At 42.4% G+C, this 23,725-nt stretch overlaps 1 protein-coding gene across 5 annotated transcripts in view; it reads left to right on the plus strand.

The window, feature by feature from the left end:
• slc12a7b (solute carrier family 12 member 7b) overlaps nucleotides 1–23,725 on the plus strand; it is a 65,032-nt gene that overhangs the window by 14,910 nt on the left and 26,397 nt on the right. For 4 of the 5 annotated variants that reach the window (XM_064941578.1, XM_064941579.1, XM_064941581.1 and 1 more), the window contains exons 2-4: nucleotides 11,769–11,863; nucleotides 12,311–12,448; nucleotides 22,791–22,937. In XM_064941578.1, coding sequence (XP_064797650.1) covers nucleotides 11,769–11,863; nucleotides 12,311–12,448; nucleotides 22,791–22,937 — 380 coding nt within the window. Of the gene's footprint in view, nucleotides 1–4,226; nucleotides 4,494–11,768; nucleotides 11,864–12,310; nucleotides 12,449–22,790; nucleotides 22,938–23,725 lie in introns of those variants that run through there. The other variant, XM_064941580.1, reaches the window with a different exon arrangement.

A 23,725-nucleotide genomic window follows, 5' to 3' on the forward strand; every position in this document is an offset into this window, starting at 1 on the left:
ATAATAATATATCGACTTGCAAGCGCCACTACTTTACATAGCAGTCAGGGCGCACGTGAGAATCACGTGCTTCTTCATCAGATTCCCGACTTGACACACACACCACCACTCTTCTGCTTTCTCTGTCCTCCCTCTGTGCTCTTCTGTTTAGATTCCTGGGTGTGGCTATAGTGCTGGCTATACTACTGGTGCTGGTTTATGTCTCCTCTGACATTGACTCCACTCAGGGCCTGTGGATGGCTTTAACTGCATTTTAATGTGGACAGTATAGACGCCACACACTGCCATTCTTACTCTCCCACCACTAAGTGGTCTTCGATCGACACTGTTGACATTCTTCTGTTGTTCATTCTCACTAGATAGTTTTGAGTTGGGAAAACAAGAGAACCGGAAGTGTTATGGGGCATTAGGCAGTAGGTTTTACATCCATTACGCCCACTAATGAGATCCACTGACTGTGGATAATGCAACCAAATGAAGTGGGAACTGTAGTTCTCTTGTTTGTTGCCTTAGTTTAACAAGTTCAAATCTATTAGAGAGGAACATCCACTAGTTCTCCTGAGTCCTGGTAAATTTGCTGATTCACTCCGTCCATTGCGTCAAGTTATTAAAGTGGTCAGCCCGCAGCTTGTTTTCCTACGTTTATGGTTTGGCTGCTGTGACAACCATGGGTTCTGGAATTTAGAAGGGGAAACTGGAAAACACCTGGTTCCTACTTGAGCTGATCAAATCCCTGTACGTTGCTTTGCCAAATACCGTTAGGAAGTGTACATTGCATTGATGCTTATTGAGAGGGCAATCTTGGACAAAAAGTAGCCTTGGTTTTGGTGCAATCGTGCTTTTCATCAAGATCATACAAAGGACGATCTCTTGTTAAGGTGTGTGTGTGTGTGTGTGTGTGTGTGTGTGTGTGTGTGTGGTGTGTGTGTGTGTGTGTGTGTGCGTGCTTGCACCAGGGCCACGTTCAGTTGAAAAACACTCTCGAACATTGCAGATAGAAATGTCATTAATAGAGCCGACCTTATTCAACAGTCCATTTCTATCTGAAGGTTCCAAAATGTTGTGTCCTGCTGAACGCGCCCCAGTACCTGAAGCATCTCCGACCTACCTAACAGTGACACCCTCTGGAGAAGCCTGGACTTTTCTCCATCCCGTCCATCTCTCCATTAACCTTTGTGTTTCAGAATCTATTGAGAATGAGTGGCATACTGTGACTTTTGTGTAAACTTCTTCCTTACCACTCTCAGGAGTTAATGACAAGATGTTCTGAAAATCTTTAAATAAAGTATTGGGGAGAAAAAGAAAAAGAAAAAAATATTAAAAAAATATGATTTTTATCACGTGATGAGTGTGACTTCACCAGTTTAAGGAACTACACTTTTTCCCACAAATGCAATGGCAAATTTCACAATCATTTTATTTCAGCATCTCAATCATCAGTTGACGTTACAAGCTTTCATTGCTGGCTTATTTTTCCAAACACAGTCATGACTTTATTTAGGCCTATTGTTTGTTGAAGAATTTATCTTTTAACAGTTTTTATTGATGGAATATTTTATTCCTGTGAATGAAAGAACGTCTCTTGTGGTATTAATAAAACAATGACTTTTTCACTGAACAAATTCATGTTTTAAATGTATCCAATTTCATGCAATTTATATTAGTAAATTAGATCATAGCTATCATGGTCAAATTGTATTTCATAAGAGGCCACAAAGTTAATCAAGCCAGTATGTGAACACTTCTCTTAGAGGAAACCATAGAAACATTGTGTTCTATCCGTGAGTTGAACAAAAGCATCACGGACGTTTTAATTTAGCCTGAACACTTTCAACAGACCCTACATCCTCTTCGGATCAACCCTCACCTGGGCAAAGGGGAGAGTGGTTATTGGTTTGTTTGGCCTTAGTAATGGTCCACTCGTCTCTGCTCACATAACGCTGGCCGGACACATCTCTCTCTCTGACAGACTAACTAAACGGCCCTGAGACAACCTACTGCCCTGAAATACCTGTAGCAATTGCCTAGGATCCATTCAGTTGCATCTCTATGTAACGTTACAAGGAGGAGCACTATGTAACATTACAAGGAGGAGTTTTGGGATGATATACGCTAGTAGATATATTAGGCTATGTACCTTCTTTATAGTCGATGCTGCTTGCATTATGATGTATGTGTGAGTAATTGATGTCAGTTGGTTTAAGCATCATTGAGCCTCCAGCTCATCGCCCCTCATCGCCCCCAGACCCACCCTCTCTCTCTGTCCTTCCATCCCTTCTCACTCACTCACTCACTCACTCACTCACTGTTACGTAATGGACAACAGTGATTTACCTGATAGTCTTAAAAGCTTACAGCTTCACAGAGTACAACAGACCTGACAGAGCCTCAGTAAGCCAAGCTCCCTCCCTCTACTCACCAAAACATCCCTATTTTTTGTATTTCACTTTTGGTGACCGCACTGTGTCTCTCTTTCACCTCATTATATATGCACACTATGCAGCACAGCCTATACTTTAGGTTGAGAGTCAAACTCTCCTCAGTTTTGCTTCAATGACAACGTGTAGGTAGTTCATCCAAGGCCATTTCAGAGGGCACATCAAGATGCAGTCAATCCAGTCCCAGTGACTGGATGGCAAAGCCTGGTCGTTCTCGTACTACTGTTCAGCCTCTGACCAGTGACCACCATAGTTCCCACCATAGCGTTCTATGGTGTTCTATATTGCCTGTCCCTACCAGAGCACAGAGTTCAGTGGTGTGTTTTATTAAAAGGACAGGATTTGGCTAATCTGGTTAAGTGATTTACTGTCTAGTTCACATGGTTTTAGAGAGGTGATTAATGGGCATTGGACTTGGGCATTACAGTTCTCTCTCTCTCTCTGCCTGGTTACAGGTACAACGCTTGGCAAACCAGTCCACCATGTTGGCATCCGTTTGAATTCTAAATCTCAAACCAGATTGGTTAAACTCTTCCTAGGACGACTTAGGCTATGGGCTGTTCTGACACTCTCATTGACAGCCCTTTTGCTTGAAAAGTCAGGTAAAAAAGTCCTTAGAATATGCAACTGTTTCTCATGGAAAAGTTATAGGGAAACAGTTTACCAGACCATGTCCTCTTGCTACAGGTAATACTATTAGATGGGGTTCGGTTGTTTTGCACAGAAGTCTGTTGCAATGCATCGACTGATTTAAAGAGAGTGTCAAACGGCAAAGTCATGTTTTATCGTATCGTTGTTTTACTGTGTGGTTGTTTTGACCACAGTGATCTAAGGTTGGGATTAGGCTCATCTCACTAAGTCCCAGTAGTGAGGTTACAGCTCAACTGTCCACCTCCGACACCTACAGTACCATGTGACTAAAGTACAGTCCAGGAGTAAAGTTGTCATATGTAGAACTTGCATTGATCAGCTTTAGCCGGCACTCTAGCTCAGGCACCGGCACCCTAGCACAGGCACCCTAGCACAGGCACCCTAGCACAGGCACCGGCACCCTAGCGCAGGCGAAGGCACCGGCACCCTAGCGCAGGCACCATACACTAGGCATCATCCCCTTCTATACTCCAAACATCCAACTTCACATCCAACTGCAAAGTCAACTGAAAGTCCGACAGTTAAACTCAATGTTCTCAAACCCAATTCTCCACTTCACTCTCACATTATTCTTGCGATAAGTGCCCTTATTTTATCAACCTTGCTTGATGCAAAATATTCAGTCATTGTTTGCACTCTAGCTTTTGCTGTTTTGTAATGAATCTGACCTGTCATGGACCAGAGGCACTTGCTTAGCCATGCACAGGGCTTTCCCACGAAGGTCTCTGTTTCGTTTCAAGGCAGGCAGATCGTGGATAATATCCCTTGTGGGCATTTAGGACAGAATGTGTGTTACCATATAGGCAATTGTATTTGTGTTCTGAGGATGCGAGTGTCTGTACTGTCTGCCTGCAGGATGTGTGTGGTAATGTAAACCCTTGTTTCTGCTCTGTTCAGAGGCTTGGAATATAATGGAGCGCTAGCTGTTCATGGGTAGAGGAGCAGCTGCACATCTCTCCCTCCCTCCTCCTACTTGTCTCTCTCTCACTCATCCTCTCTCCAGCTCTCACTTTCTCCCTCTTCCTGCCTTCCTCTGGCCCTCTTTTGCTGCTCCTCCCCTCGTGTGTGTGTGTGTGTGTGTGTGTGTGTGAGAGAGGCGGTGATCAGGAGTGGGGTGGGGGCTGGGATGCGTGGCTGTTGCCATCTCCATCAGCCAGTGTCTCTCTCACTCACACACACACACACACACATATATGCACACACACACACACACACACACTGAGCTGGTCCTTACTCACAGAGCGCTCAGCGACGTAGCGTCTCTACCATAGCCACACAGCTCCCGTCCTCTCCTCCATCACCTGGGACCCCCGTAACAGCAGCAGCACTACAGGGACGTCTCCCCTTCAGCCCCTCTCCACTCCAGCATGGAGCAAGGGGAAGGCTCGCAGTCGCGACGGAGGGGTAAGTGCCTGGGCGACTCTCACCTGGAGGATTGTTTTTTACCCCCTAGAGTCTGACTTCTATCTCGCTCCGCATGACTTTCTTACCCCCCTAGATGCAGGCTGCTACCTAGTTATCATGGGCTGCAAAGGCTGCTGTACTAACCTATTGATTGGCTATTGACGGAGCGTTCTATGGTGTTCTATAGATTTTCTGTAGTTGTCGGCTTTATGTTTTTGTTTTGTGTTCATTTCTCTCTTGTAGAATGTTTTACATTTGCATTTTATTCATTTAGCAGATGCTCTTATCCAGAGTGACTTACAGTAGTGAGTGCATACGTTTTTTCCAAACTTGGTATTTTAAGTGGATTTATTTACCTGGGATGACATTTGATGTCTGTACTGGGCTTGAGTTGGAGTAAGGCGAGGTAAAGCGATTGAAGGGAATAGTTTCTGACTCTCTCTCTCTCTAGTACCGTGAACCATAGGCAAACTAACATTGGGAGTGCTAGGAAGCTTACTGTACAGCGCTTCCACCGAGGGGAGCTTAGCGGTTATAAATAGTGTGTGTGTGTGTGTGTGTGTGTGTGTGGGGCCATTTATTACCATAGAGACTGAGACGCTTGGCCTCCCTATTAGTTCACTGCTACCTGAAGCTCAGTCACACAGCACAGGTGCACGGTTTCCCTTCTGTCTTGTCTTCCTACTCGTCTCTGTTTGAAGGAAGCATAAATATTGACTCGTTTTGCAGAGGGATGTTCACCAATATTCCTGGTTTCTGACTTGGAAGGTTTCTTTTGCTGTGGGTCGGTTGCTGTTCCAATTTTGATACTAGCTAAACATAGGACTTAGAATGAGGTAATGCACAGTGTTGGCCATGTATTGCATTCTAAGGTGGCATGCAATTGTGGATATTGGAACATAGACTTTATAGCATGGGTATTCAAATCTTGCCTCACGAGGTCTGGAGTAATGCTGTTTTTGTGTGCACCCACCTGGTGTCTCAGGTCTAAATCTTTCCCTGATTAGAGCAGGTATTCCCAAACTCTTTCACTCAGGCCGCCCTTCCAGCACTCAGGCCGCCCTTCCAGCACTCAGGCCCCCTCGGGTGTCTATTTCTATGGGAACAAGCACTGTTCATGACACACTGTTCACACCACTCCTGTAGGCGGAGAGAAAATTTAACAGGTTTTAAGCTTATTTCCTGCAATTCTACACATTTTGTCATGGGGTGCAGAGTATATTGCAGTTTTAAAAGTACATTTTCTTGCAATTCCATACATTATGCCATGCCTAATGTGTATTCATGTGATATTTGAGTGACTCAAACGTTACAATAAAATCTCATGTCTAAAAAAAACATAGCTAAAAAACATGAGCTGACATGAGCTCGTTGATCTGGACATTTCTGACAAATGATAAATATCTCTCTATGGTATGTAATGGCTGACATGACAAGAGGAAAACGGATTATGTACTACCCAATTTCAAAATGACACGATGTGCGTTCTACTACTACAGCGTTCAAGACTAAGTTGAAAGCCGGACTGAGTAATGGAGTCTATGGAGTCTCACTTCCTTGTTGGCAACTCATTTGGCTACTCACAACCTTTTTCAACTCAACCAAATTTTTGTGGGACATTGCTTTGTAAAAAGCTAATTTTCCTTGACACAAATTGACTAAATGAGTCTTGATTCTGGTCTCTTTCTCAGTTCATTAGTGCTGTTTACAGTAGACTTTGTTGCCATTGTATGCTTCATTGGAGCACATTGGTTAGGTTTTACACAACTTTCACCAATGGCACAACAGCAAGACGGCAAGAAATATAGACGATTATTTGCAGAACCTGCCCCTTCATTGTCTGACCCTCGGGTCATTGTTTTGAAAAAGATGAATGTGTCCTCAATAACAAACCTGGTTAAATAAAGGCAATAATATTGTCAACCTTCGTATCAGAAATCTGTTGTGCAGCCTCTCGCTCTGATCAAAACATTTGGGAATAGAAAAGTTGTGAGAACTGGAGTTAAAGGGAATGTCGGCTACTGCTGTATTCCTGGCTAAATTCATGCAGTGCAAGTTATGCAACTTCTTTGATTGGATGGACTGGGATCGCATGGGTAGTTCTGGCATGTCTGCCTGTCGACACCTTGTAAATTGAATTTGAACAGCTAATCCTGTCTCACGATTGCAATTGAACTGTATAAATTCACCTTAGACTCCATTATTCCCATACCATTATTACAGAGAATCAGACAAAGTATGCTACCCTCTGCCTATTGGCTACTTAGCTTATTCAAGTCTGTCTCAAAATAAATAAAAAAAAGCTGTTCACCTGACTCGCCTCTCAAATATATCTAGAAATACACACGTTTTGTGCTCTTGTAGCAAGCAATCACCCCCCCATTGCTGACCACAAATGATCTATAACTGGGCTAATAACTAACTAGCAAAGGATATGAACAAATGTACAAATGTGGTGGCTAGCTCTCGCTTTGATCTCAACAAGCGCAGCTACTCACGACGGCTGATGCTGTAAATACAGTCCAGTTCGCATTGAATGTCAGATCCATACAATGGTCTATTTGCATATAAACCTACCGCAGCTCTGAGTCGTGCCTGTCAATGCAATAGAATCCTCCTCCGATGCGCTCTGCCTGCAATAAAATCTCTTGTATAGTTAGTTTTGCATAGTTCATTTTGTTTTCGGTATGTTGCACTAAAAGTGGCTAATATTGCGTTGATTCGATCACAATTCCCACAGTAAACGGACACATTGATAGTGTTAACTAATAGGGAAAACTCTAGAAAGTTCAGTGAAGTTCAATCTTGTGCTTCTCTCCGCGGGCTGATATTTCTTCTGGGCGGCAGTTCCAGGGGAGCTTCAATGGAACATTTTGATGTAGGCCTTCATCCACAGCCTCAGTAAGATGTCTGCTGTAATAACAAGAGTTTTGACTGGGATATGCCTTTCTCAGTCCCTATATACACACAGTGCTGCAAAGGGTAGGCCCAATGTAAGACTCTTACATTACGATGCAGAAGAGACTTGTTTAATGCATGGCCAGGCAAAGCTCTGCGGTAGTTTGACTTTTATACTACGACGTAGATGCATCAATCCGTACTATGCAGTCTCCGACCAAGAGAACACAGTGCACCGCATGGGTCCCATATCTTCTATGTGAGCTGAACTGGGTCCGGACATGACGTGTGAGCATTTGTTGTGCACAGATTTAGAGAGGAATGACGAGGATTCAGGTATTCTTCTCGAGCAGCCAGCCGAAGTTATGCAACATGGGGAGACACGCAACATCGCTGCGGAGAATAACAACCGCCTGCCCCATCAATGGACACAGTATACTCTTTCCCGAACCGCACCCTTTTAGACCTCTGTGTGTATCTCTCTCTTTCTCTCTCTCTCGTTAGTTAGTTCTCTGATTTGAAGAGGTAGACCAGTCCATTGGTAGCTGCCTATCTTGAGAAGGGATGAATAGGCACGTACGACGCCAGCGATGATGTGCCCACATGTCCATAAACTAGGTCACCAGTTTGGCCCTTAGTAGGCTAGCCCATATGAAACTGGACCGTGTCTCCTGGGACTTTTCCAACTGCTCCCTCCACGTCCCTCCCCACTCCCTCCTTCAACACCCCCCCCCACACACACACACACGCATGCTCAAACTTTTAGATTCCTACATATTGGTCTTGACAGGAAGAAGAAAAGAAAAAATAACTCTTCTGCTGTCCTACCAATCCAGTCAATTTAAAGGAGGAGTTAGGACGGAGTGTCACCTTGTTACCGTCCAAAAGTGGAAGTTGCATCACAGGCTCTCTCTCCGTTCCCATGAAAACCGGAACATTCAGTTGTTGGGGACTGGGTACAGGCTAGTTGGCACATGGATCTATCCTGTGAGTGTCAGGGATCAGTGTCAATTCCTTTGGCATGGTGAGTATGTTTTAATGCTCACTGTAGGACTTTGTATCTTATCACCTGCTGTGATGTCTGCTGGGATGTCTCATGATTGGACATGATACAGGTTTTCTGCAGAGTCTTTGGGATTAATCGCTTAAGCAATAAAGCTTGAGGGAGTGTGGTATATGGCCAATATACCATGGCTAAGGACTGTTCTTGCGCACGACGCAACCCGGAGTGCCTGGATACAGCCCTTAGCCGTGGTATATTATATCTACCACAAACCCCAGAGGTGCCTTATTGCTATTATAAACTGGTTATCAACGTAATTACAGCAGTAAAAATAAATGTTTCGTCATACACGGCTGTCAGCCAATCAGCATTCAGGAGCTCGAACAACCCAATTTAAAATCTACATTTATAGCTCTGGGAAACTGGGGATCGGTACAATGCGTTAGGTGTTTTATGTTGATTTAGATTTATGAACTTCACCTGAACCTTTTTGAAGGTGTTCTTTTAATATGGACGGGCTTATGACACCAGAACATGAATAACAAATGTTGAATTGACTCTGAGCAAATGATCCCGTGTCGCTTGCAACACCAGGGTTGAGGGTTCAATTCCCACTGGGGAACAAGTATGAATTAGTTTGACTTACAGTAGTGAGTGCATTTCAATCTGGATAAGATCCTGCTGAATTACTCAAATGTTAATGTATGCCATTTTTACTTTCACTTTCCATAGGTCATAGAACCACCTGCTATTGGAGCCATAAATAGTTGCTATAATCCCCCATTGAAAAGCAATCCTGACTTCCAGGATTCTTGCTGGATCACTCCTCCGCTGACATCCTTACACTGTGGTTCTCTTACACACGTGGCATGCTGCAAGTAGAAAAGTACCACACTAATATTAGACACAGCACACAGGAATTAACCCTCGGTTCAAAGGGGATTTGATGACATTGGGATTTAGCGTCATTAAAGTCTGTAGATCGTACTGTCTGTCAGTGCAAGAGTGTGACATGGAATCGCTTCCTCTTGCCTCGGACGCCGCCACATATTTACTCACATTCCCTATATTTATGTTATCCTTCCCCACACACACAATCCATTTATTTGCCATAATATCTCTGCCGTCTAGTCCGCTTTAAAGGCCCCTGTCACACAATGACATTCTGACTTTCTTTACAATTACCACAGGGTTTAGACTGCAAGCTTCTTATTCCCAGCAGCTGGATCAAGCAGCAAAAGTTACACCGATGAAAGCACACAGGTCACACTTCACCGGGTCTGAATGAATGAATTTGGTTGACTCACATTCTCACATAAATGGGTGCGGAAAGGAGACACTGGCTATTGAGTGTGCTGAAACGTGAGATGCTCGCAAATGGTGGCTCGGTAGCGCCATACGTAGACCTACGGTATCTCAACCCCCATTTAGAGGCGGTCTGCTATTCCGCTTACTCTAAACACTTGCTCTGCGCGATGCTCTGCAGAAGGCTGGGTAAAGGGCCGGCTCGGCTCACAGTTTGGTGCCAGAATGTTCTGTCCCCACACGCTGTTAGGCCTCAGGTGGGCGGAATGGCAGCGTAAGCTGTGGCCAGACACATGAAAGCAGCCAACTCTGACATTCCAGTCTGCTGTGTGTTGATATACAATTCCTCACAAGAGGAAATGTCATACTCTTAGCCTCTGAAAACTAACATTAGCTAAAGTAGCATTAGATAAAATATATGGGATGAATTATGCCTGCATGTTTAAGATGACTATTTTAGTGTTGCAATGTAGAGCCTTACATTGCCAAATAAATAGTGTAGTGATTGCTTAATGCAATTTAGTAGGCCCTAAAACATCTTATCAACCCTTTTTGAGGGAACTTTATTTAGCAAAACAGAATCCTAAGATTGTGTAATTTGCTACAATTATCTCTTATTTTCTTTTGAGAGTTGTAACAAGTCGGCTGTTAGGCCTGCTTTTGTAACACAGACCAAAATAACTAATTTCCATTGTTTGTTTAGTCTTCACGCACTGTCTGGGTCTGTAGTTTTTCCTCTGTTGATGGTATCGGCTAGCCAGGCTGACGCTAATGCTAAAACAGAACCCATTGGAAATGAGTGGCTAAATAAGAATCATCTCCACTTGTCACTGCCCTCTGTAGCAGTCATCATTTTAGATTTTTTTTTAGCCAACTTTATTTTTAACCTTTGACCCAATGTATTCAATTAATATTTGTTGCTTCTAGCGAACTATAATTACATACTCGTACTACATGTTTTTGAACTATCTCAACCATGAGGAGGATATGTGTGTGTCCATGATTCATCCAGAACTCCCATTACAAGCTGTAATAGCTGGATCAATGACCCATTACCACCAGACATCGATCACCATCATGGCCCCCCAATATCCCAGTAAAGAAAATCTACGGGGCTGAGCTGAAACTCAGTGAAGTGAAAGTTGGATTCATTTTCTTGTCTTCCAAACAAACTGGGTCCGTTTCCCGATAATGATGGAATTTAGGCGTACGAGTGTATTTTACAATGGCCTCTATCCTACAGTGGCCAAAGATTTAACATACATTTCCCAAAACACCACGCAGAGAGAATGTTCGCTAAGTGCGTCGTTTGAACATGTCGATACAGATGGGATCGAAAGAAGGGGAACGCTGCTTTTGAATCAGACTTGAATAGAGAATGCGATCTTAACATTCAATTTTTTTCACAGTACTGATGACGGATCCGCTCCTCCAGCGACGGTATAACCTGCGGCTGAAAATATAACTCAATTGATTAAACATGAAATGTATTTCAATATGATTAAAATAGGCCTATAGCCTACTGTTTATCTTCTAATGCAGTCAGCTCGGTTTTCATTTGAAGAATTTTTCAACTGTACGTCGTTTGTTTGTATCAATTGAAAACATATTGGCAACTTTGTATTTCTAAGTCAACTTTCTTCTGAAGTTATCTGTGGTCACAGAGAAACGGATAAACCATATGATTCTATGTTTAGTGGAGATCTTCCGTGTATAAAGTGACACGGGAGGGTAAAAGTTATCTACCGGTGCACTTAGCTGTTCTACGAGTGGCCTGAGGCAGGGGAAGATTACGAGTCGCTTTCAAGTGCAACGTTAATAACGATGGTTTTGGGAAACAGCTTTGAGATTTACAAATGCTCCTATAAAGATTCTAGCAATTTAGCTTTTGGGAAACCCCTGGTTGGTTTGAGCTTTTACCACAAGTTTTCTGGTTGATCTCTGGTTGCTCTCTGGTTAACAGCCAGTTCACCTACCTCAGCCGATACAGTCATTTTAATATTATCTTTTCCACTTCAATTACTTTAATGGAGGTTTGTTTTTTCAAAAAGTCTCTTCTGCTTCCACAGGCGATGGCATGCCAAAGGAAAGCAGTCCGTTCATAAACAACACAGACCATGACAAAGGGAATCTATACGATGGAAAGAACATGGCCCTCTTTGAGGTAACTGTCAACATCCAACAGCCTTGGTTTATATATAATGTTATCTGTAGTATTTCATTTGACCTTTGACCTAAGCTTTGACTTAGGTCTGTTGGTCAGGGATTCAATGCTAAATGGAGTGAGACGACAACTGTGCGGCAGGGGCTTTCTCTGTTATTTCTATCCACTGTCTAATGCCATTTGGCTGCTCTAACCTCTCTATGCTAGTGATACATTATATTGAATCCTATGAATAACATGAATTATGGACTTTCTACTTATCTACTATAATTTGATCCAGCAAAGATGTTCTAATCTCCTTTGATTTCTCTGCAGTTTCTAAATTCCTCTTGACCGTTTCTCCCATCATTGCAGTTCTCAAGTTATTTCCTTGACCCTTATTGCAGAGAGCTTGAATGCTAAGAGGTGTTATGACACTTTTTGTGTTATGGTATTTTTTTCTCACAGGAAGAGATGGACAGCAACCCCATGGTGTCTTCTCTGCTCAACAAGCTGGCTAACTACACCAACCTCACCCAGGGGGTCAAAGAGCACGAGGAGGCAGACGACGACGAGGGGTCAGCCAAGACTAAGAAACCAGTCAAGGTAAGCTTGTTGTCTCCACACTGTGTGGACAATAACGTTTAAAAATTCTAATTCTAAATTCTGAGATCCACTTAGTGACAAACCACTTCTGTGCACATCCGACTCCTACTGCCCGAGTTTGGTGATAATGACAAAGCAAATGTAATCCTCTCAACGTGGGGACTTTGTGGGTGTTCTGAAGTGTGGAGGAAATAGCTTTGTTTGGACTGTTGGTACTGTAGATGGAACAGCCTATGGTTTCAAGACTATACAATGTCTTCAATGTAGTGTATCCCATCATGCATATTTTCTGCTGATTTATTGTACCCTTTAAAAACGGCTGAATGAATGATTGCAAAACAGGGTCTTTGACCAGAGCAAACATTCATTGTGCAGCACGTGTGCAGCACGAAGGACATGCAAACATTCCCACTTTGTTTGTCTACACTGTGATTGATCAGTGTTGCCTTTATACTTACTAACACAACTTCTTCTATCTATCCTAGACTATGGTGACCTCATGTATCAAAACACAAATAAGACCTTACTTTGTGGATCAGATGTCATTTATAACTATCTTTTGCAGATGAATTACCATTATAAGACATCATTGCACAAAATATGGATGACTGAATTGTCTGTCACTCCCAAACAGAAGACAACTGCATTGGTACCCAATTTATTTTTGAATGTGTCAACTTACATTTCCCTGTATATATTAACGAACACCTAACTTTACAAGAGTCACACTACTCCTTTCGACAACAGCAGCAATTACAAGGGTACATCGTGAAGTTAGAGCAAGATCTTTCAGATACAAGGCCCAACTGGAATACTTTACCTTCAGAAATCAGGGCATGACAATCACACAGTGTTTTAAGGAAGCCCGTTTTCACCTGTTAAGAACAAAGTGTTTGTGTTTTTAACTAATAGAAACATCATGTGCAGATATTTGTAAATAAAAATGTATGTACTATGACTTCAGACAGTATTGATACTCCTTATTCCACATTTTGTTGTGTTACAGCCTGAATTCAAAATGGTTTCCTTCCTCTCCGGCCACCAAGTTAGGAAGGACGCCTGCATCTTTGTAGTAACTGGGTCTGTTGATACACCATCCAAAGTGTAATTAATAATTACACCATGCTCAAAGAGAGATTCAATGTCTTTAAAAAAAATGTTTTACCCATCTTCCAATAAGTGCCCTTTGCAAGTCATTGGAAAATCTTCATGGTCTTTGTGGTTGAATCTGTGTTTGAAATTCACTTCATGACTGAGGGACCTTAAAGATAATTGTATGTGTGGGGTACAGATATGAGGTAGTCATTAAAAAATCATATTAAACATTATTATTGACATAGAATGAGTTCATGCAACTTATTATGTGATTTGTTAAGCACATTTTTACTCCTGAACTTATTGAGACTTGCCATAAAAAAGGGGTTGAATACTTACTGACTCAAGACAGTTCAGCTTTTAATGTTGTATTCCGCTTTTGACATTATGGGGCATTGTGTGTAGATCAGGGACACATCATTTTAAAATTCAGTCTGTAACACCACAAAATGCGGAATAAGTCAAGAGGTGTGTATACTTTATGTATTATAGGTACTTCGTTTTATTAGTTATAGCAGTTGTTTTCATTAGTTTTATTGGTAGTTGTTACAGTTGTATTTATTGGTAGTTGTAGCAGTTGTTTTTATTAATTGTAGGCCTATTAGTAGTTGTACAACTTGTTTATGCTGTTAATGTACAGTACCAGTCAAAGGTTTGGAGACAAACTCATTCAAGGGTTTTATTTTTACTATTTTCTACATTGTAGAATAATAGTGAATACATCAAAACTATGAAATAAAACACATGGAATCATGTAGTAACCACAAAAGTGTTAACAAATCAAAATATATTTTAGATTTTTGATTCTTCAAAGTAGCCACCCTTTGCCTTGATGACAGCTTTCCACACTCTTGGCATTATCTCAACCAGCTTTCCCTGTAATGCCTTTCCAACAGTCTTTATGCTGAGCACTTTTTGGCTGCTTTTCCTGGTCCATCTCATTCCAAACCATCTCAATTGGGTTGAGGTCGGGTGATTGTGGAGGCCAGGTCATCTGATGCAGCACTCCATCACTCTCCTTCTTGATCAAATAGCCCTTACACAGCCTGGAGGTGTGTTGGGTCATTGTCCTGTTGAAAAATAAATGATAGTCCCACTAAGCGTAAAGCAGATGGGATGGCGTATCGCTGCAGACTGTTGTGGTAGCCATGCTAGTTAAGTGTGCCTTCAATTTTAAATAAATTACTGACAGTGTCACCAGCAAAGCACCCCCAAACAATCACACCTCCTCCTCCATGCTTCACGATGGAAACCACACATGTGGAGATCAACCGTTCACTTACTCACAAAGACACGGCTGTTGGAACCGAAAATCTCAAATTTGGACTCATCAAACCAAAGGACAGATTTCCACCAGTCTAATGTCATTTGCTTGTGTTTCTTGTCCCAATCAAGTCTCTTCTTATTGGTGTCAGGATTTGGCCAGGGTTGTTCCGGGTTTTGGTCAGTAGATGCCCCCATTGTGCTTTTTGTCCCTATGTTTTTCCCTTGATCCCCATTATTATTTGCACCTGTGTCTCGTTTCCCCTGATTGTATTTAAACCCTTTGTTTCCCTCAGTTCTGTGCTCTGTGTTTGTATGTTAGCACCCTGCCCTAGTGTTCTGTGTGCTCTTGTCGATTCCGGGTGACGTTCTTGTGGTATTCTGTTTTTTGTTTTTGTTTATTTTTGGTGAGTTTCTTTTGAGGTCTTTTTGTGTTTTTCCTACCACCTTTTGGATTTGCCATTTTTTGTATTTTAGGATTTTTTCTTTATTAAATACACCGTCTTAAGTACTGCTGTGTCTGCCTCATCTTCTGGGTTCTGCTGTCTATTCGTGGCTCAGTTGGTTAAGTGACTGTTTCTCACTCCGGAGACCCAGGTTCGAAACCGGGTCCTGACAATTGGTGTCCTTTTACTAGTGGTTTCTTTGTAGCAATTTGACCATGAAGTCCTGATTCACCCAGTCCCCTCTGAACTGTTGATGTGTCTGTTACCTGAACTCTGTGAAGCATTTATTTGGACTGAATTTTTTGACGCTGGTAACTCTAATGAATTATCCTCTGCAAAAGAGGTAACTCTGGTTCTTCCTTTCCTGTGGCGGTCCTCATGATAGCCTGTTTCATCATAGCGCTTGGTGGTTTTTGCGACTGCACTTGAAGAAACTTTCAAAGTCTTGCAAACTTGTCTTAGAGTAATGATAGACTGTCATTTCTCTTTGCTTATTTGAGCTGTTCTTGCCATGATATGGACTTGGTCTTTTACCGAATAGGGCTAACTTCTGTATACCACCGCTATCTTGTCACAACACAACTTATTGGCTCAAACTTATTAAGAAGGAAAGAAATTCCACAAATTCACTTTTAACAAGGCACACCTATTAATTGAAATGCATTCCAGGTCACTACCAAAGCTGTCATCAAGGCAAAAGGTGGCTACTTTGAAGAATCTCAAATACAAAATATATTACACTTTTTTTTGGTTACTACATAATTCCATATGTGTTATTTAATAGTTTTGATGTCTTCACTATTATTCTACAATGTAGAAAATAGTTCAAATAAAGAAAAACCCTTGAATGAGTAGGTGTCCAAACTTTTGCCTGGTACTGTACGTTTTTTAATTGTTATTGTTATTAGATAGTAGTTTACATTTTTATTGTTACTGTGTATGTGTATGCCAGTTAGGATCACCACTTTATTTTAAGAATGTAAAATGTAAATAATAGTTGAGAGAGTGATTTTATTTCAGCTTTTATTTCTTTCATCACATTCCCAGTGGGTCAGAAGTTTACATACACTCAATTAGTATTTGGTAGTGTTTCCTTTAAATTGTTTAACTTGGGTCAAACATTTCAGGTAGCCTTCCACAAGCTTCCCACAACAGGTTTGGTGAATTTTGGCCCATTCCTCCTGACAGAGCTGGTGTAACTGAGTCAGGTTTGTAGGCCTCTTTACTCGCACACGCTTTTTCAGTTCTGCCCACAAATTTTCTATGGGATTGAGGTCAGGGCTTTGTGATGGCCACTCCAATACCTTGACTTTGTTGTCCTTAAGCCATTTTGCCACAACTTTGGAAGGATGCTTGGGGTCATACTTTGGAAGGATGCTTGGGGTCATTGTCCTTTTGGAAGACCCATTTGCGACCAAGCTTTAACCTCCTGACAAATGTCTTGAGATGTTACTTCAATATATCCACATCATTTTCCTGCCTCATGAAGCCATCTATTTTGTGAAGTGCACCAGTCCCTCCTGCAGCAAAGCACCCCCACAACATGATGCTGCCACCCCCGTGCTTCACGGTTGGGATGGTGTTCTTCGGCTTGCAAGCCTCCCCCTTTTTCCTCCAAACATAACGATAGTCATTGTAGCCAAACAGTTCTCTTTTTGTTTCGTCAGACCAGAAGACCTTTCTCCAAAAAGTACCATCTTTGTCCCCATGTGCAGTTGCAAAATGTAGTCTGGCTTTTTTATGGCGGTTTTGGAGCATTGGCTTCTTCCTTGCTGAGTGGCCTATCCGGTTATGACGGAATCTAAAACAAAAATCAAGAAAATCACATTGCAAGATTTTTAAGTAATTAATTTGCATTTTATTGCATGACAAGTATTTGATACATCAGAAAAGCAGAACTTAATATTTGGTACATAAACCTTCGTTTGCAATTACAGAGATCATACGTTTCCTGTAGTTCTTGACCAGGTTTGCGCACACTGCAGCAGGGATTTTGGCCCACTCCTCCATACAGACCTTCTCCAGATCCTTCAGGTTTCGGGGCTGTCGCTGGGCAATACGGACTTTCAGCTCCCTCCAAAGATCTTCCATTGGGTTCAGGTCTGGAGACTGGGTAGGTCACTCCAGGACCTTGAGATGCTTCTTACGGAGCCACTCCTTAGTTGCCCTGGCTGTGTGTTTTGGGTCGTTGTCATGCTGGAAGACCCAGCCACGACCCATCTTCAATGCTCTTACTGAGGGAAGGAGGTTGTTGGCCAAAATCTCGCAATACATGGCCCCATCCATCCTCTCCTCAATACGGTGCAGTCGTCCTGTCCCCTTTGCAGAAAAACATCCCCAAAGAATGATGTTTCCACCTCCATGCTTCACGGTTGGGATGGTGTTCTTGGGGTTGTACTCATCCTTCTTCTTCCTCCAAACACGGCGAGTGGAGTTTAGACCAAAAAGCTCTATTTTTGTCTCATCAGACCACATGACCTTCTCCCATTCCTCCTCTAGATCATCCAGATGGTCATTGGCAAACTTCAGACGGGCCTGGACATGCGCTGGCTTGAGCAGGGGGACCTTGCGTGCATGGAGCCCCAGACCGAGGGTGATTGACCGTCATCTTGAACTTCTTCCATTTTATAATAATTGCCTTCTCACCAAGCTGCTTGTCTATTGTCCTGTAGCCCATCCCAGCCTTGTGCAGGTCTACAATTTTATCCCCGATGTCCTTTACACAGCTCTCTGGTCTTGGCCATGGTGGAGATGTTGGAGTCTGTTTGAGTGTGTTGACAGGTGTATTTTATACAGGTACTGAGTTCAAACAGGTGCAGTTAATACAGGTAATGAGTGGAGAACAGGAGGGTTTCTTAAAGAAAAACTATGTGTCTGTGAGAGCCGGAATTCTTACTGGTAGGTAGGTGATCAAATACTTATGTCATGCAATAAAATGCTAAATAATTACTTAATCATACATGATTTTCTGGATTTTTGTTTTAGATTCCGTCTCTCATAGTTGAAGTGTACCTATGATAAAAATTACAGAATACATGCTTTGTAAGTAGGAAACACTGCCGATTTTGCAGGTTATCAAATACTTGTTCTCCCCACTGTAGATACTTTTGTACCTGTTTCCTCCAGCATCTTCACAAGGTCCTTTGCTGCTGTTCTGGGATTGATTTGCACTTTTCACACTAAAGTACGTTCATCTCTAGGAAACAGAACGCGTCTCCTTCCTGAGGGGTATGACGGCTGCGTGGTCCCATGGTGTTTATACTTGCGTACTATTGTTTGTACAGATGAACGTGGTACCTTCATGCATTTGGAAATTGCTCCCAAGGATGAACCAGACTTGTGGAGGTCTACAATTTATTTTCTGAGGTCTTGGCTGATTTTTGTTTTGATTTTCCCATAATGTCAAGCAAAGAGGCACTGAGTTTGAAGGTAGGCCTTGAAATACATCCACAGGTACACTTCCAATTGACTCAAATGATGTCCATTAGCTTATCAGAAGCTTCTAAAGCCATGACATAATTTTCTGGGATTTTCCAAGCTGTTTAAAGGCACAGTCAACTTAGTGTGTCTAAACTTCTGACCCACTGGAATTGTGATACAGTGAAATAATCTGTCTGTAAACAATTGTTGGAAAAATTACGTGTCATGCACAAAGTAGACATCCTAACCGACTTGCCAAAACTATAGTTTGTTTATTAACAAGAAATTTGTGGAGTGGTTGAAAAACAAGTTTTAATGAATCCAACCTGAGTGTAAGTGTGTGTGTGTGTGTGTGTGCTTTTTTTTTGACACGGTTGAAAATGCATCTCATGAGATGTCATCCTGTAAAATGTTAAATAAGTAAATACTTGTTATGCTCCAAGAAAGCCACCACCACACCCACATCCTCCCATAAAGAAATCAAACGACTCTGGCCACCACAACGACATCAAAAACACATTCTTGTCATATTTTTCACAGACCGTTGTTTTCTTCAGGAAATGTGGTCAAAACAGCAAGAATTGAATGCAGGTCAGAATCTGAAGTGGAGCCCTAGTTCTTTATGTGGTGCAACTCATTTTAACCAGAGCTCTGGTCACAAATAGTGCACTATATGAGATAAGCTTTCATTTCGGACGCATCCTAGGTCTGGGTGTTGTGCAAAAGGCTTTGCAGCGCACCCCCTCCTGAAACAGTGTGATCGTTGAAGGGGCTTGTTTTTTTGTGTGTTCTTTTTGAACATTTATTTAACTAGGCAAGTCGGTTCAGAATAAATACTTATTTACAATGACCGCCTACCCCTGCCAAACTCTAAACCGGACGACACTGGGCCAATTGTGCCCCGCCCTATGGGTCTCCCAATCACGGCCTGTTGTGATACAGCCTGGAATTGAACCAGGATCTGTAATGACGCCTCTCGCACTGAGATGCAGTGCCTTAGACCGTTGCACATCTCGGGAGACCCAAGGGGCATGTGGTCCCATGGGGTGAAAAGCATGGTTGATAATCATTCATGCAATCTCTTTTCTAATGGGCTGAATTCATCTGGTGTTCTGTTGCGTTATCTGGTGTTGTCCTTTAAAGGGGCAATCTACAGTTTGAACAATAACAAAGCTGACACCCCGCCACTGACTTGATCAACAGCTGAGGGATGGGGCTGGAGAAATATAACCACTCTCAAAGTCATGGACTGACCATCCATGATATAAACATTATAGGTTTAACCATGTTTTGAGCTCCTCAGTGTTTTGTTTAAAATTACATTGTTTGCAAACAAATGCTTTTATTTGGGGTTTTGATGGTGTGACAGTTGAACTCAAGCTCATGAAGCTTCTAAGTTATTTTCTTCAAGAATCAATGGGTATTTACAGTGCATTCGGAAAGTATTCAGGCCCCTTGACATTTTACACATTTTGTTACGTTACAGCCTTATTCTAAAATTGATAAAATAGTTTTTTCCCCATCAATCTACACACTGCCCCATAATGACATAGCAAATACAGGTTTTTAGATTTTTTTGCAAATGTCTAAAAAAAAACATCAAATTTATTCAGACACTTTACTCTGTACTTTGTTGAAGCACCTTTGGCAGCGATTACATCCTTGAGTTGTCTTGGGTATGACGCTACAAGCTTGGCACATCTGTATTTGGGGAATTTCTCCCATTCTTCTCTGCAGATCCTCTCAAGCTCTGTCAGGTTGGATGGGGAGTGTCGCTGCACAGCTATTTTCAGGTCTCTCCAGAGATGTTTGATTGGGTTCAAGTTTGGGCTCTGGCTGGGCCATTCAAGGACATTCAGAAACTTGTCCCGAAGCCACTCCTGCGTTATCTTGGCTGTGTGCTTAGGGTCGTTGTTCTGTTGGAAGGGTGAACCTTTGCCCCAGTCTGAGATCCTCAGCATTCTGGAGCAGGTTTTCACTTTGTACTTTGCTCCGTTCATCTTTCCCTCGATCCTGACTAGTCTCCCAGTCCCTGCCGCTGAAAAACATCCCCACAGCATGATGCTGCCACCAACATGCTTCACTGTAGGGATGGTGCCATGTTTCCTCCAGATGTGACGCTTGGTATACAGTCCAAAGAGTTCAATCTTGGTTTCATCAGAACAGAGAATCTTGCTTCTCATGGTCTGAGAGTCCTTTAGGTGCCTTTTGGCAAACTGCAAAAGGCTGTTGGGCCTTTTACTGAGGAGTGGCTTCTGTCTTGCCACTCTACCATAAAGGCCTGATTGGTGGAGTGCTGCAAAGATGGTTGTCCTTCTGGAAGGTTCTCCCACCTCCACAGAGGAACTCTGGAGCTCTGTCAGAGTGACATTCGGGTTCTTGGGCCCCTCCATGACCAAGGCTCTTCTCCCCGATAGCTCAGTTTGGCCGGGTGGCCAGCTCTAGGAAGAGACTTGGTGGTTCCAAACTTTTTCCATTTAAGAATGATGGAGGCCACTATGTTCTTGGGGACCTTCAATGCTGCAGACATTTTTTGGTACCCTTCCCTAGATCTGTGCCTCAACACAGTCGTGTCTCAGAGCTCTACAGACAATTCTTTCAACCTCATGGCTTGGTTTTTGCTTTGACATGCACTGTCAACTGTGAGACAGGTGTGTGCCTTTCCAAAGCATGTTCTGTCAATTGAATTTACCACAGGTGGACTCCAATCAAGTTGTAGAAACATCTCAAGGATGATCAATGGAAACAGGATGCACTTGAGCTCAATTTTGAGTCTCATAGCAAAGTGTCTGAATACTTATGTAAATAAGTTATTTGGTTTTTTTTTTAGACATTTGCAAACATATTTAAAACCTGTTCACTTCGTCATTATGGGCTATTGTTTGTAGATTGATTGAGGACAACATTTATTGAATAAGGCTGTAATGTAACAAAATGTGGAAAAAGTCAAGGGGTCTTAATAATTTCCGAATGCACTGTAGCATAAATTTACAAGTAAAAAAAAGAAAAAAAGAAAAGATTTTTAAGAACAAACCTCATTCTCTTTCACGGGTCTGACACAACCCAGCCCTTTATACTTCTTCTCTCACGGTTTCAGCCTGGAGGAACCTTATATTAAGTTGTTCTTCCAAGTCAGTTTGTTGCTAAAAATCTAAAGAAAATACCCACACTGTTTTCCAAGTGGTGCTGCAATTCCACAGCCTCTGTCCCATGCCAATTGCCCCATCACATTTTCTGCATGGAGACAGATGCAGATAGACATTTCTGATTGGTGCTAGAGTGCCAAGGATGGAGTGAGAATAACACCCCTGGCCTGTCCAGGTCTCCACTCTCAGAACAGGATAGTGGGACTTTCCTTTAGTTATAGATTGAGATGGTCGAAGAAGTAGCTACAACTTTGAAGAAATAGGAGACTGTACTCTACTTTCAGGTCTGTTTTAGTTTCTTTTAACAATCGCGGAACCCCCTCCTTTTTTGAGCTGTTGCGAAACTTCTCATTTTTCTGGAATGGATCTGTGAGGGCGATACCTGTGATGAAAGTTCTGGAAAGTTTAATCACGGTGCAGGGTAGAACTGTTTGATTCGCTGTACGTTTTCCAGGAGGTGATAAGGTCAAACTACTGATTATACTCTGAGAATGGGACATTTTCCTCTAGCAACAATGTTTGTACTGTATCTCCATGACTCCTAGGTATATTTTTGACCTTGAATGCATGTATTTATCAAAAAACACAATAATTGGTGGGGTGTTTGATTTCAATTGCGGGAAACAAGGATTTAATTTATCTTACAAACGTGTTATTCAGCTCCTGGCCAAGGCAATGTGCCATATAAGGCACCAGACCAGGCAATAATATTTTAATGGTTGCAGAAAAATGCATTTTCCGATGCTTTTCACTTGGGCATTTTGTCCTAGTAGTGGGTCTGAGTAATATTATAGTTGCGTGGTACACTATGATGGGGGATGGGATTACCCCCATATCAAATTGTCATGACGGATAATGAAAAGCAATATCTTAAATGTAATCCATTTCTAAATGCTACAGTAGTTGAATATGATTGATATAGTGAAACTGATCTCCTTTACCTGTCGTCACCCTGCCCCCCTCCCTTCTCAGAGTCCTGCGTTGGGCACATTAATCGGGGTGTACCTGCCCTGTCTGCAGAACATCCTGGGGGTCATCCTGTTCCTGCGCCTCACCTGGATCGTTGGCACCGCTGGCATCATGGAGTCCCTGGCCATTGTGGTTATGACCTGTTCCTGTGTAAGTAATATCATTATTTATCCAAAGCGACCGAGTCATGCGTGCATGCATTTTATGTATGGGGGCCCCGGGAATCAAACCCTCTATCCTGGCATTGCAAGCGACATGCTCTACCAACTGAGCTACAGAGGACCATTACCTAACCAGAGACTGAAGACTGTTAGGTTGAACGAAGACCGCAGTCCTGTGGTGTGCAGATATAAATGGATGAACGTGGCATTTCGGCAGCTTTTATATCGGAATGCTCCCACCTGATCTTGCCTCCTCTCGCCTGCCTTCCATCTTTGAGGACATGCATTTCCATTGTTCAAGTGGTAACTCGACCATCTTGTCAATATAATAGATAATCTTTGATACTATTTATTTCAAAAGCTCCCTTTGTACAACTTCTTTGAAGGCTGTGGTCATTGATGTGAATACTAACAGTATGTATATTATAAACTGTGCAGACAAAGCCATCAGAATCTGCTAAATTACCAACCCATTATGAATTAGTGGGGTGGTGTTGTGTTAGTGTGAGAAAGAGAGCGGGAGAAAGATTGAGAGGGAGTGAGGGATTTAGTCAGTCCTGGTCACTGATCCCCCTATATTTAGCTGTGAAGCTCGACTTAGAGCGACGTAGAGCTCCCGCTACTGATGACACCTGGCAGCTTGATATCTAATCTTCTCTGTCTTGTCTCGCCACAAGCCTCGCTGACACACAGGGGCCTGGCTATATTTATTAACCCAGCCCCCTCAGACAATGGTTTCTCAAAGCCTTGGTGCGGCGGGAGAGAGAAAGGCTTAAG

Source organism: Oncorhynchus masou, chromosome 28, assembly GCF_036934945.1.
Source record: "Oncorhynchus masou masou isolate Uvic2021 chromosome 28, UVic_Omas_1.1, whole genome shotgun sequence".
Lineage (NCBI taxonomy): Eukaryota > Metazoa > Chordata > Actinopteri > Salmoniformes > Salmonidae > Oncorhynchus > Oncorhynchus masou.